The sequence below is a fragment of the Serinus canaria genome, chromosome 2 (assembly GCF_022539315.1).
Source record: "Serinus canaria isolate serCan28SL12 chromosome 2, serCan2020, whole genome shotgun sequence".
Taxonomy (NCBI): Eukaryota; Metazoa; Chordata; class Aves; order Passeriformes; family Fringillidae; genus Serinus; species Serinus canaria.
Window position 1 is genome coordinate 20,557,773 of NC_066315.1, and position 14,317 is coordinate 20,572,089.

At 41.8% G+C, this 14,317-nt stretch overlaps 1 protein-coding gene across 2 annotated transcripts in view; it reads left to right on the forward strand.

Moving 5' to 3' along the window:
- The first annotated feature begins 1,696 nt into the window (after positions 1-1,696).
- Positions 1,697-14,317, forward strand: part of ST8SIA6 (ST8 alpha-N-acetyl-neuraminide alpha-2,8-sialyltransferase 6) — a 45,419-nt gene continuing 32,798 nt past the window's right edge. The window contains exons 1-3 of one of the 2 annotated variants that reach the window (XM_030227439.2): positions 1,699-1,931; positions 2,147-2,242; positions 11,072-11,170. In XM_030227439.2, coding sequence (XP_030083299.2) covers positions 1,837-1,931; positions 2,147-2,242; positions 11,072-11,170 — 290 coding nt within the window. In that variant the 5' untranslated portion in view covers positions 1,699-1,836. Of the gene's footprint in view, positions 1,932-2,146; positions 2,243-11,071; positions 11,171-14,317 lie in introns of both variants that reach the window. The other variant, XM_030227447.2, reaches the window with a different exon arrangement.

The following is a 14,317-nucleotide window of genomic DNA, read 5'->3' on the forward strand; positions in this document are numbered from 1 at the left end:
GCTTTTGGGAAATGGTGATTAATCACCTTCATGTTCCAGACATTTGCATTTAATCGCAACAATTCAGAAGTTAGCTGGTTAGAGATTCACAACAATCTTGAACCAGCAAGCTTCTTCAGGACTTCAGAAGTCTTCATGCTGGCTTTGTTTTGCTATTACAATTAAGTACCTCATAGCCGAGAAGACAACTGAGCTGTGCTCCCAGGGGACTGTTCAATGAGCCAGTCAGATACCTGCAACCCCTTGGGATATCAGCCAACTGCTTCTAGCTCCCTCCCACTAGCACCCACGCGCTGCTCTCCAGCAAGCAAACGAATGCCCCAAAAACATCACTAGATGTTTCCCTGCATAGCCCATCACAATCACAGATGGTGCTGTGCTGTTCCTCTGGTGCACTTCCTAGAGCCTTGCTGCTTCTTACTGTCATATCTAACCACTCACAATATCAAGTCTGCATTACTTCACTAATATAGAGCAGTAGAGCTCTTACTTTGAGACTTTCTAGCCATTGTTTGATGAGCAGCAGCTCCAAGACTTAAGGAAATGCTCACAGATACAGAAAACATGAAGGACAGGGAAGAATCTGCAAAAACAAGGTGTCAGCTCACAATTGAAAGGCTGCTGTAAGTCACAGCATCTCTTCTACCCACTTTTAATAAAGGGGACCTAGTTATTGGCACCTTGTCACCTTACTAGGTTTCTCATACCAATGGCTTGTGAAAGAAACACTGAATGTACCATCAAGTAGAAAGATACATGCTCACTACAGAAACATTTTTTTACCAAAACCACTCGAATTCATAGACTCATAGAATGTTTGGGGTTGAAAGTGACCTTATAGATCATAAGCACCCCTTGCCATAAGCAGGGACACCTTCCACTAGGTCACGTTGATCCAAGCTGGCCTTGAACACTTCCAGGGATGGGGCATCCATGGCTTCTCTGGGTAACCTGTTCCAGTGCCTCACCATGCTCACAGTAAAGAATATCTTCCTAATATTCTATCTAAACCTGTCTTCTTTCAGTTTAAAGCCATCCTGCTTGTCTTATCACCACATGCCCTTGTTAAAAAGTCCCTCCCCAGCTTTCTTGTAGGCCTCCTTCAGTGAGCAGAAAGCTGTAATGAGGTCCCCCCAGAGCCTTCTCCAGGCTGAACCACCCCAGCTCTCCCCACAGCAGAGGTGTTCCACCCCTCAGATCAGGTTCACGGCCCTCCACTGAACAAGTTCACAGCCTTTTTATGTTGGGGGACCCCAGAGCCGCACACACACGGTGTTCCACGTGGCGTCATTTTTATCTATAATTTTATAACATACCTTTCCTAAGACAAAAACACACAGGACATGCTGACTATTATATTTTAATTCAGAGAAAGAGCTATTGAAGTAGCAGCGTCTTCACTACGCCAGCCACGGGGCAGGGCTGCCTGCCCTCGCCGGGCAATCCCCGCACCGTGCTCCCGCCGCCGCCCCGCACAGCGCCCCTCTCCCCCATTAAAGTTCAGGCAGTTTCTACTCCCTCGCTCCGCCGCCCTCGACTCAGGGAAGCGCTGCAGGAAACGCCCCGAGCGGCCGCCTGTCTAGGTCGCTGGCAAAGGCCGCCCGGGTGCCGCCCTCACGCCGGCCGAGCCCGGCCGCTCCCCACCAGCCCCGGCGGGCCGGGCCCGCGAGGCGGCCGCGGCGGGAGGGGGGGGCCGATGGCGGCGGCGGCGCAGGGCTGCGGGCGAGGGGCGGAGCGCAGAGACCCTGTGGCTGCCATGGCCGCCTCCCCCTCCCCGCAGCTTCCCTTAAATACTATGGGGCCGTAGCTGCGACGGGCGCCGCTGCCGAGCGCACCATGCGGGCTGTCATCGCCTTGGCCGCGGCGCTGGGCAGTCTGCTGCTGGGAGGCTGCCTCCTGCGCCTGGGCGGCCAGCAGCCCCTCCGCGCCAGGTAGGGCGGCCGGGCGGCCTCGCCCGCGATCCGGAGCCGGCTGGGGAGGGCGGGAGGAGCGGGACGAGCCCCGCGGGGCGCGGCGGAGCCTGGCGCGGTGCCCCCGGCTCGGTCTGGGCTCGGCGCGGGTCTTGGGCAGGAGAGCGGCGCCGCTCTCGCCGGGTGATGTTCAATCACTGGTCCTGACAACTTTGTTTTTCCGTCTCGCTTGCCAGGGGCTGGGAGGAGGACGCCGGAGTTGCGGCTGTCACGCCGAAAGTGGTGCGAGCCCTCAGGTCTCCACTGACGCCCCTTCCTCAGACCGAGAACAGGTACGGGCTGGACGCCCGCGGGTGGGTCCGTGAGGTCGGGTCTGCAAAAGCAGAAATTCGCCTTCGCTCCCGTTCGTTCTTGCTTTTGTTTCGGTAGCTTGATCAGCGTTAGAGATTATTAGGGCAAATGGCACTTTGCTTTAACTATAATGAATTGTTTGCTCATGGGCCCTCTTATTGATGGCTGTCACTCTGCCGTTGGTTCGGAGCCCGATAAAATATTGCGTAGAGCAATTTTGTTAGCGTACGATGCAAAAAGTGCCTGCTGAATGACACGTTCCAGGTATCTTTTTATTCCTCTTTCCAGGAAGGTGGGGCTGGGTAATGCTGTTACTGTTTGTGTAATCTGTATTTAGTTAAAAATACAGATTTGTCATTTACAATGCTTACGATAAAGGCAAGTCATATGAAGCCTGTTTAGTTTTGGCTTGGCATTGTACTTTGTGGGAGCCCATTCATTTGATCCTTTGTCTTGACCTTCTAGATCAGAGTAGATTTTTGCTTTCCAGCCTGTTATTTTATACTGTGAAGTTTAATATGAAGGTACTTTGTAAAATCAGCTGTGAAACGTTGTGCCTTACGTGCAAACTTCAATACTAATGACTATTGTTTTCATGCACTTGGGTCCCCACACGCTGTAGGAAAGCTAAGAGTGCAGAAGATGGTGGTGTAATCCACATGAGATCAATGCTTTGTAAGAAGTAGTTTTGAAATATTTTTTCTTTCTTCTTTTACTTTATATGGCATTATTACCTTTGCAGTTACCATGACTATTATATGGTAATATATACTATGGTCAAAAACGCATTATAAAAATTAGAAAGAACTTAAGAATTGGGTCTTTCCCAGAAACTATGATGTCCTGGTTGTGTTGAAGACAATGGTGACAGTGCAGTTAACCTTACTGAGGCCACCCTCTCACTCAATCTAGCTGATTTTATCAGCCTGTGCTTTCCCTAAGTGAATGCAAGTGATGTTAGTTACAGCACTGATTGCAGTGTACCCTAACAGTGCATTTCTTATGTGTTTCTGATGAGATACAGCTTGTGAAAGTTTTAAATATTGAGGGAGAGAGCACAAGGGTAATTTTATAGCATCTTTCAAAGTTATAGTAAAAGAAAATGTTCCTACCTGATGTTATGAGTATCTAGTCAGCTTCTCTTTCCTGTTCTTCTTTCTGCTTTTTTTCCCCCCTTCTTTCCCCCATTTGATGTTGGTTTTTCCAGTTTGTACTGTTCTGCTTTGCTTTTTTTGTAGCCATTATTCCGTTCTTCTCTCCACTCTGTTTTGGGCTGTCTGTGGTTTCTCCCTGGCTCATCTCCTCATGCTCTTCCCTGCTACTTTCCGAGCAGCATCTCCTTTCATTCAGATCTCTATGTTATACCATGGAATTGAATTGACTAGAAATGCTGACAGAGAGCACTTCGAAGAACAGTCTAACTATTTCCCATCTGCTGTTAGTACACTCAACTGGAGCAATGAAAGTAGAAACAACACATACCAAAAAGGTCTGAAAATCCATGTCATTTTTTTAACCTTTGTAATTGGACAAGGGAGATTGTGATTTTAAATATGTATTTTTCCTTATTCTACTTGGAGGATTTTGGCACCAATTTGATGCTAGTTTTTGTCAGCTTGAAATTGTATTTCTTCATGACTAAGTGACTGCAAAAGTGTGTCAAGTAAATAATTCATCAAAGAAAGTTTCAATGTACTCAAGCTCCTGTAACTCTAGTGTCTTTGGAGAGATTTCTTGCCAGCTGAATCCAAGAGTGGATGTGCTTTCTCACCTGAATGACTATGCTCAGTAAGCTGGCCTGACAGGAGTTTGTGGTGCATGTGTGGCTAATGAGAAAGGAGGGAGAGCTGCTGGGCTGGACTGACCAGGAGCTGTTACTTCATCCAGAGAGCAGCAAGACTGGGCAGGGGGCCATGCTGGAGGGGTTTGATCCAGGCAGCAGCTGGACTGGGCCTGGCTAAGGGCCATGCTGGAGACGCTTGATCCAGAGAGCATCTGGACTCATTCAGGAGGTTCAGACCAATCCCTCAGTGATGGAGATGGATGGTCTGGTCAATAGGAATTGGATTCCAGTGTGCTGTAGGGCAGTGTGGTTCTCCTAAACAACCCTGATCATTTGAATGGCATTGCTGTGTTATTGGCAGCAACGTCCTTTCCTGCATAAGAGGATGTACATGGATGTTTCCAGGAAAGGAGAAAGAAAAGAAACCTAGGCACTATCTTTGATCTCTAAGTAAAAGTAATCTAGACAATCTTCACAGTCACAAGCTAATCTTTTTTATCATTATTTCCTTTGCTGTTGGAGGCATATTTGTAACCAGACATCTCCCAAAGAATCTCTAAGGCTCTATTATTCTGTTGCTTTGCCGCATTGAAAGCTAATCTGTTCTTTTACTTTGAGTAATACTTTTAAAAGGATGAAACTGAATGATGAAAGGATGAAAAGCAGGGGAATGGATAAGACTCTCTTAAAAATTTAGGCAGCTATTATGTGCAGCAGTGTTTAAATACATGGTGACCAGGCACCTAAAGTTCTCTGGAGATCTGTGTCTTAGTAAATAACCTTGATGATGTGGTATGTCTCTTACAGGACGTTGCTTTCCCCTTTTTTTTTGTTATGCCTTAGCTAATTGGAGCAATGTGACTGCCTCTACTGTACGGCTTGCGCGTCTAGTCTTAGGCTTGTTTCACAGCCTACTGTGCCTCTTAGTAGGGTTTCTTACTGAAAAGAAAGGCTACTGTCAGTAAGATATGTCTAGTAGCCCCCAGACTTATTCATAGAATCAGTATCATTTATACTGCAATAGTATGTTCTCTGGCAGATTCTCCTATCTATGCCTCATACTGTCCTCTCGATTTTTAAGCTGTAACTGTTAGTACAATTTATATTTTTTTTTAATTACAGCCTTCTTATATTTTCAACAGTACAACCAAAAAAAGAAGTCTTGCATTTTTCTCACCTTTAGATCCTTGGTCTTCCCTCTCTCCTTTCCTCTCTCCCCAGCTGTGTTTGTGCAGGCATATTTGTTTGTTTAGTGGTTACATTAATAGTAGAACAGAAGACTCAGTACTGCTAGTGCTTATCAGGGGAAAATGAAAATAGTAAGAGAAGCTAGGTAGTATTTTCTGTTATGAGGCCCAGGGTGTACTAGGTTAAATTTAGGAAGAAATTCTAGCTCATATTATACTACCCACGAATATGTAGCAGATAAATCTTGCCAGGTCCTGCAAGGGAAGTCAAAAAATAGCACTATTTATGTATACTTTATATAAAAGTAACAAGGCAGCAGTACCCTAAAGAACTGACCACCATTACTCAGTTAGCCTGTGTTGCCAATTTTAAGGCATTCACTTACTATTTCCCCAGCTTGCTTTCTGTCTTTGCAGGTCCAGGGCAAGCGCAGTGTAAAGACCACTGAGGTAATTGAACAGTGGGAGGAAGTGGTTGAGAAGCTATGGGTAAACAAGTTAGTATTAATACAGTGTTCCGTAGTGTTGATTTCTCCAATTCCTCTCTCAGCAGCAGATCTGTATGCAGGCCTATGAAGGAAACAGCTATACTTAATTAACAATGCTACATTCTGTTTCCTGACAAAATATTGCATTCAGGCAGACAGAAGGGGAAAAAGAGAGGCTAATTCCACAATTATGGAGTAGCCTAGTATATTGCACAAATAATTTGCTATGGTTTAGATTAGTCAGCAGTGGGGGTCCACTTCACTAATTTTACTGCTCTCTTAATATTTTGCCCCTTCATCCCCAAGTGATGCATGCAGATATAGTTTAGGAGCACATTTTGAACCCATGCCTCATGTATTAGTTCTGTCTAAATGAATAGGTGTTCACTTGAAAGCTGCTGCCAGGACACATTTATGTTCTGACAGTGGTGAAAGGTTTCTGTTTACTTGGTCCAAGTGAAACTGCTCTGTCATTCTATTGTGTGCCCTTGTAACATGACTTTAGTGTAAGTACCTTATTCTTTTCACTTCACCTACCACGAGGCTCTGAATGTTGCTTGTCATGTTACCTGTCACACAGTTTATGGATTTTATAAATAAAAAGTATCTGATGTTATACATAACCCTGGTGAATGCACTGGAGGGTCTTTCAAATAATTTCAAGATGCAGTTTGTGTTAAAGACCAGATTTAGCATTCCTTAGATAAGCAATACCTCTATGGGAACTTGAATAAAGATAGTAGGATCAATCCCTTTAACATTTTCTGTGATTAATGTTTCAAGACAAATTCTTACTCTTGTGGTTTGATGAAGCAATTTTTATAGTCCATTTCACCAAGAATTTAAATTGTGTATTGCCTTATTAATCAAGGTGTTGTGAACTTTAAAAACATCACTATATTCTTATCATCTGATTGATTTGAAATAGTGTCAAAGACAGCACTTAAGAGCACCCTTCCTATGGAAGTATGGATTTTGGGTTTTTTAATAGTATTCAACTAACAGATGATGATATTCAAATATAAATTAGTCCCTTCTAGGGAGAGATTAGGACAGAAGATATTCACAATCTGGATAATGCTATTCAGTGCCATTTTGGTAGAATGATAAAAATGTGCAAACAGAAGTTATTCTTTTTAGCTGGAGATGCTCAGCTGGAACATGTTTAGAGCTCTTGTGCTGCTTCAGACAGACAAGATCAAGAAGCTATAGAAAAGAGCAACAATTTATTATGCTGGGTATGGAGTGAATAGCCAACGAGTGGGATTTTCCCTTACTTTCAGTGTGGACTTAGTAGGGAGGTGAAATTTTTGTTGCTTTCACTGCTGCCAGACAGTTCAATTCTGAGAAGTTTTGATTATCTCATCCCACATTCTTTGTTTCTACCTGATTTTGAGGGATATCTAGAGGAGTGACCTTTTAATCTTGATGTTACAGTATAACTGACCCCACCAGTTTTTCCATCTGCCTTTTTTCTTTTCTTCCCTGCCATTCCTCCATCTTATGCCTGTCCCATTTCCCTACTCTGATAACTGGGGTTGGATTTGGTTTTGTTTTTAAAGGGCGTACCTTTGCCTTTCTTTCTTGTACCTTTCTGCTCCCCCAGAATGCTGTATTATTTGACATACCCCTCTGTCTGGTGATTCCCTGCACTAAGGTTCCCTGTTGTCACAGGACTGAATGCTGCAAGAGCAGCAAAAGGACTTTCCATATAGTTTCTGTGTAAAGGTGGAGTTAGTCCTTGTCTTAAACAATTTTACAGTTTGAGGATCTCCTGTCTTCCTGAGAGCAAAACACAGAATAAAAACGTGCTGATAGATAAGGCACATGGTCTTAATCTACTGAGGATTTATTTAAGTACAGATGGTGTACTTCCTGAGTTTCTAGAATTACCATAGGAAGTATGTGGTCCTCAAGCTGTTCGTATAGGATTAAAAAAAGCCCCTGTTTTTCAGATTTTGTCCAGTGAGACTGGCTTTGAGAACATCTAAGCCCTAGGGAAAATACAGCTGAAATTTCCCAGTATCATCAGTTTATGAGTTCAAGCCAACAGAATGTTTCTACTTCAAGTTCTTGTTTAGCTGAATAGTTCACGAAATTAGTTGAATGTTGCCTGATATCTGTGTTGTTAGGCACGTTATTGATCTCATTGCAGAAGCTGTAGTGCTGCTCTAAGTAGTGAACGAAGACTAGGTCAGGTAAATTCATTTAGTGGTAAATGTTGCCTTGCACAGTTGTCTGAAATAAACAGAAATTTGAGTTTGATGTCTGTACAACTTTGCCATGAGTGATGCAGTAGAAGTCTGGACTGCCTCTTGCACACCCATCTTTATCTAAGTGCAAAAAGATTTCCCTCATGTGAAGCAAAGGCTACTCTGACAGTGAAACAGAAATTTAACTTTTAATGGAATGAGTAATTGTTTTAAATATCTTGAAAATAAATTGTTTTAATTTTGTACCTTTTGAACCACATAAAGAGGGTTAAGTAATTTTTATGTACAAAAAGCCACAAAAGAAGCATTTTGGTGATCTGTCATGTGGCTATAAAACTGATTTGTGGCTTTAATGACAAACCAGAATAGGGATTTATTTTGTTCTCTCTTTTTTCTCTGACTTCCTCTTTTTTGAATTTTTCAGGTCTTGAAAATGATTGCATAAAAACAATTGTGTATTAAAAAATGAGCCAACTTGCTTGTGTTGATCTTATGAATTTTTTAAAGGACTAAAAGTCTGTGGAGTAAAGCTTGTATTTGAGAGAATATTTATTCATTGCCCCACAGATCTCAAGACATAAATTAATAGTAAGCTGTAGGGACTTGTAATGGTTGTCTGCTCAGAGTTGTACAAGAATGTTGGTACTCTGCTAATGCCTCTTGCAGGGAGCTGATCCAACCCATCTGCCTGCTCTGACTTGGTCATCCACTCGGCAGTCTTCACATGTTAGGCAGGGTCTCTTCTGGCCAGCTGTGGCTCAGAAGGGCTGGGGCCACTTCTCAAATCAGCATCCAACATCTTAGGTTTTAGTTATATTGAACGGCTTATTTGCAGCAGTAACATGGACTTTGCTTTTATCAGTTGTTCTTTTTTTTTTTTTTTTTCTTTTCTATTTCTTTAAGATGATGTTTAGGCAGCAAAACTTTTGCCTGTAGCCATTTCTCTTATTTTAAGCTGCAGCTGCAGAATAATCATTTGATGTTACTAAGTTAAAGAAGCAAGAGAGAGGAAGCATGAGAGGAAGCAGTGCTAACTAAATTTGTTTGAGAACTGGAAAGGGCCTACCTGGCTGTTCTGTATAGACAGAACCATTCAGACCAAGCTGCAGTAAACCTGTGTACATAAATTTTGTAGGCAGAATATTTGCTAGCACTTGCTGTGTGAGATCTTCAGAGTTCTTAGCTCTGAACTGTGTGCTCTGAGAGTCTTCTGCTATTTGTATTTCACTCCTTGAGAAAAAATGAGATAAAGAGCTGTATGCAAAGGCAGCCAAGGAGCTCTCAGTAGGCAGTGCCAGCTGTTACTATCTATTGAACTGAAAGGATAGAGGTTTATGTTGTGTTGTCTTACTGTTTTCCTCAGCAAAGGGCATACAGACTGGATGCGTCCTCAGGGGCACTGAGTGTATACTGGGAAGAATTTATTGGTGGTGGGAAGAAATGAAGAGGGCTGTTCTCTCTCCTTGGCAGCCTACTTCCTGTGGAAATTGCTACTAGGAGTGACTAACTCTAGAAAATTCATGGGCAAGGGAAAGAAAAAGAAGGTGGTTGGTGGTTCTTTCCTTCCCTATGACCATGAGAGTCAGTTCAGTAGCAAAATAAACAAGCATTTATTCTTCTCTTTCTTGTTCTTATTTGAAGTGTTTAAGAAGAGAATGCTCAGGATGATACCTGAAGGGAGGGTGCAGGGGATGGAGCCAAGTTCTCATTAGTGGTGCTCAGTGACAGAACAGAGGCAGTGGGCACCAGCTGAAACACAGGAGGTTCCCTCTGACCATCAGGCATCACTTTTTCACTTTAAGGGTGACTGAGCACTGGCACAGGCTGCTCAGGTAGGTTGTGGAGTCTCTGTGCTTGGAGATATTCAAAGCATCTGGTCATGGTCCTTGCTTACCCACTCTAGGTAGGCCTGCCTGAGCAGGGAGTTTGGACTAGATGAGCTCTAGAGATGCCTTCCAACCTGAGCCACTCTGGTTCTGTGGATTGAAATGGCAACTTTCCCAAGCAAAGTCTTCAAAATCAGCTCGTCAGAAATCTTGTTGCTAAGGGGTCTCCATGCTGTAGCAAGTGAAGGCAGTGGGGTTTTGGTCCTTGTCAGTAAAAGCAGTGATGGCTCAGGAGCACAAAGCAGGAAGGGCTTTCTCTGTGTGTGTGAGCGCCTCTGGGCAGAGATGTTTCAGTTGTTCTCTACGAACAGCACACAGCATCTGTCTTCTGTGCTTCTACTTCTGGTTTGGGCAAATAGGCTGCAATGTCCAAGGGCTCTGTAAGTAGTGAATCAGTGGAAAGGAGCAAAGAGGAGGGGGAGGTGGCAGGGAAGAACATGGTGAGGGGCAGGGAAAATAATGCCAGAGGAAAAATCTTTATGATAAATGGCAATCCATAGAACAAAGGGTGATGTTAGAAGAGGGTGATTGTATGAGATTGGACATAGATACAGGATGAACTGAGGTGAATGAATGAGACCTTGGTATCTCAGTCATTTACTAATTTACATCTCATTCATCTACAAGGGCTGCCCAGAGCAAGACGACCACACAGGAGTTTGGTGAAAATAAGACAGGAATTAAAGATTACTATCTGGCACTTCCCCTGGTCCCTTTTACAAATATTTGTTCTTTCTGTGTAAATAAAGAATAAACACGGCAGAAAGTATTATGCTTGAATCAGTAAGTTAAGGTCAAAGTACAGAGATCCACTTTACCTGTGGATGAACTTTTCTCTATATATTACATTCACTCTGAATGTTGCATTTCATCAACAAGTTTAGGAGCTCACATCTGTTAAATATTTTGCTAGTGAATATTTTAAATCTTCAAAACCTAATGTTCAAGGGACATTCAATTTAATTTATTTTTTTAAAATTACATTTGCTGATTACAGTGTAAAGTGGAAAATATAATTCAGACTATGAAATAGGGTTATTTTAGAGAACCAAACATTTTATGGTCCCTAGCAGAAAACTCTTAATAACAAGAGCTTCACAATAGAAGTCCATAAGGTTTCTATAGTAATGTTTTCAGCTAAATCAGAGGTTATTAATCGTATTGTCATAATAAAGTAAATGTGACAACGTTGGTAGAATATGTTCTCTCTTTTAAAGTTTTCTGCTTTTTCTCCTCCTCCTCCCTTTTAACAGAACAACTCATAATAAAAATGGAATTTACCAGTTTGAACAGGCTTCAAAATGTAAGGCAATTCAGGACAACATTTTGTCATCATCTATCAAGAAGAAAAGGTAGGTGTTTGCTGTCCTTTCTGCTTTGTTTGTTTTAAATAGAAGGGTAAAAGACTGTCCTTTTTTACATAATTCTTGGTTCATTAAAGGGGAGCTATGCAACAGAAAACTGAATTAGTTCAACCAATGTTTGCTGCATTTTTTTCTTTTACATGGATAAGATTCGAGGTGGGGTTTTAACTTTTTTATTTTCACAGTACAAGATTTCTTCTTGGCAGTTAGTTACATTAAATTCCAAGTTATTCACAAAAATATTGAGTAGAAGTATGGGGTATATTTTCATTTTTGAGTGTCTTTTCCCTTACTGGTGAACACTCCTCCTTTTATGAGCAACTTCAATTAATGATTCTGTTCAGCATTGCTGACTAGAGGAAGTTTGGAAATGTACTAGTAGAAAGACCTGCTGGTTAGTCACATGATTGCATTATGATAACAAGTCCACAGGAAACTAACAGTCTAATTTTAGACACATTGGGGAAAAAAACACCCCAAATTAATTTTGGGTTTCAACTTGCTGTTCTGTGTTTTTCTGTCATGGAGAAAAATCAAACTTTGATATCAGTCCTGCTCAAATTCCTTGTCACTTTCCAAAGTGAAAAGCTGAGAAGCAGCCTTTGATTTTGACATGTAACATCTTTTCCTGTATGGATGCACCAATAAACAAAACATTGAAAGTAAGAAAGACTTCTCATTAGGACTGAGTTGCAGCTTAAAATGGATGGTGCCATGCTGTCTTTAAAACTGGGAGCTTTCCTCCCCTCTCCCCTCCATTTGGGAAAGGAAATTGAATGAGAAACAAAAGGTGAGCTAAAAACAATGATATGCCTTTTCCTATTCAAAGTACTGGAGAATTCAAATTTTTACTTCATGCTAATACAACATTAAATGATGATTTGAAAACTTATTCTGTCTTTTCTGCCCCCTCCTCACTTTTTAATTGCATTTAAAGACCTTTCACCTCTCTTTAAATCACATTTCCAGCATTTCGTCTTTGCTCTTATTATTACTTTTTTATATATTTATTCTTTTTTCCCCCCTTCTTTGCAACCTCTTCTCCCATCAGTATTCCACTTCTTTCAGCAACACTATCATTGAAGTTTTTATTCTTTTGAAAAATGCTAGACCACTGTGTTACTGATGCACTGATAGTGAGAGCTGAAACATGGACTGGCAGAGGTAAAAGAATGCAGTTGACTGAAAACTTGAGTGATTAACACCAAGGGAAGGAAAAGCAGTCACTGCATTGCTTTCAAAATCCACTTGCAGCAATGCTGTTGTTTATCTCACGCATTGCAAAGTTTTACAGTCTTTGGAGATGAGCTCTTCACATTATAAGAACATTTTGGAGTTGAGATTATGGGAGAAACTTTACAAAGTACAAGACCTTTATTCCATGGATAAAGAGAAAGGGGCTGTACCATTTATGAGGCAGAAGATTAATTGGGCAAGTAGGAAGAGAAACAGGTGCTTGGGAAAGAAAAGGAGCAAAGGATTGCTTTTTGCCATCAATATTGCAGCTATTGACCTTCACTGAGAGGAGCTGCAGGGATTTTGTTGTTTTTTCAAGGTGTGACCCGTGGGTGTAGTAAAGAAATACTTTATATTACAATTCTAGACTTGCAGGACATTCTGGACACTCCTGCCTCTTAAACTGGAAGAAAGAGGAAAAAAAATTACTAATTTAAAACTTGTGAAATGATTTGATAGTAAGAAATGCTATGTAAGTGGGAAGTTGTTATTATTGTAGCAAGTATGTGCTGGTGGTGACAAAGAGCCTGGAGTGCTAAGTTTTGCTAGCAGTTTTCCATTTTTATTCTAGAGCAAGCCCTGTGTACAATCTCCTGAGGGCTTATAAAACTGATTTTTTTTTTTTTGGTAGTGTTAAAGCATCCAGAGGCAAAACAGAGCCTCCCCTAATTTTGCATTTCATGCCACAGTTTTTCTTTTTATTTGTTTATTTCTTGAACATAAACTGCCAAGTAGAAGTATGTCCTTTTTTCACTCCTGCTGCTCAATTTTCCTTCTAATTCAAATACTTTTTTTACAAGCTGGTATTTAGTTTTGGTAAATAACCAGTGATACTGCAGCTGTCTGTTCTGACATTTAACCTATTGTGTCCATACTGTCTCTACACTTTTGTCCTTGCTGCCAAAATTTAGAAGATACTAGAACTTTGTCAATGCTTTGAATGTGCATAGTAATTCCACCTTAGCCACTGCAGTTAACACAGGTCACTTCTTACCTGACAAATATTCTGGAGAAAAAAAAAAAAAGCCTTCCAGGTGTTATTTGTCAGTCAGGCTCATATAGTATAAGTGAGTTTCTAGGACAGCAAATTATTATAATGGTTGTGGTGCAGGTGGCAGACAAAAACAGGACAAAAAGACCCCATGTTTGATTCATTCACTCTTCTCAGCACTGTAATCATTGTGTTGTCCAAGTATTTTTATAATTCAATTTACCTGAGCCGTTTTTATCTTAATAATAAAACCCTTTTAGCATTAGTGGCTCCTGGGTGCCAGTGGAAATATATGTAATGTGCCAGGTCTTTAAAATGGAAGAGTGGAGAAAATGACTGTCTGGGTTACAGCAGAATCATGAAATGATTCCCTGATAGCCTGAACTGGTTTGTTTGGAGAAGTGAGTCCCCAAGCCTCCTTTAAAGCAGGAAATGCTAAAGTTGGCTTTCTGAGAGGAAAACAAAGTTTTCTGGGCTGTAAACCCAGCTGCAGCAAATCCCGGAGCTTCATGTTGAGTCTTTAAAAAACTATTTCTAGGAATACTGTATGTATTGGAGTTCATTTCATAGAAATTTTTACTGGTGTGAGCAGATGCCTTGCAGAGCTGCCACAGCTGGGAGCTGCTGTCCCCCAGGACAGCATGCTGGGATGTCTGTGCTGCCTGTGGCACTGTGCCAGCTGGTAAAGACAAGTTCTGACAGACCAGAGTGTCCTTGTAAGTTTCGAGAGGAGCTAAACTGGGATGCACAGGGTGAGCAGAGTTGGTGTTCTGACTTGTAAAGACCTGGAAATGGAGCTTTTCTATATGAGGTGGTGAGCTTGAATACCTTGGAGCAAGAGCAATTCCATCCAGTAGAGACAGCTATGGTAATGCTCCAGTATTCTTGCTCTGCAACTGGTGTTTTTA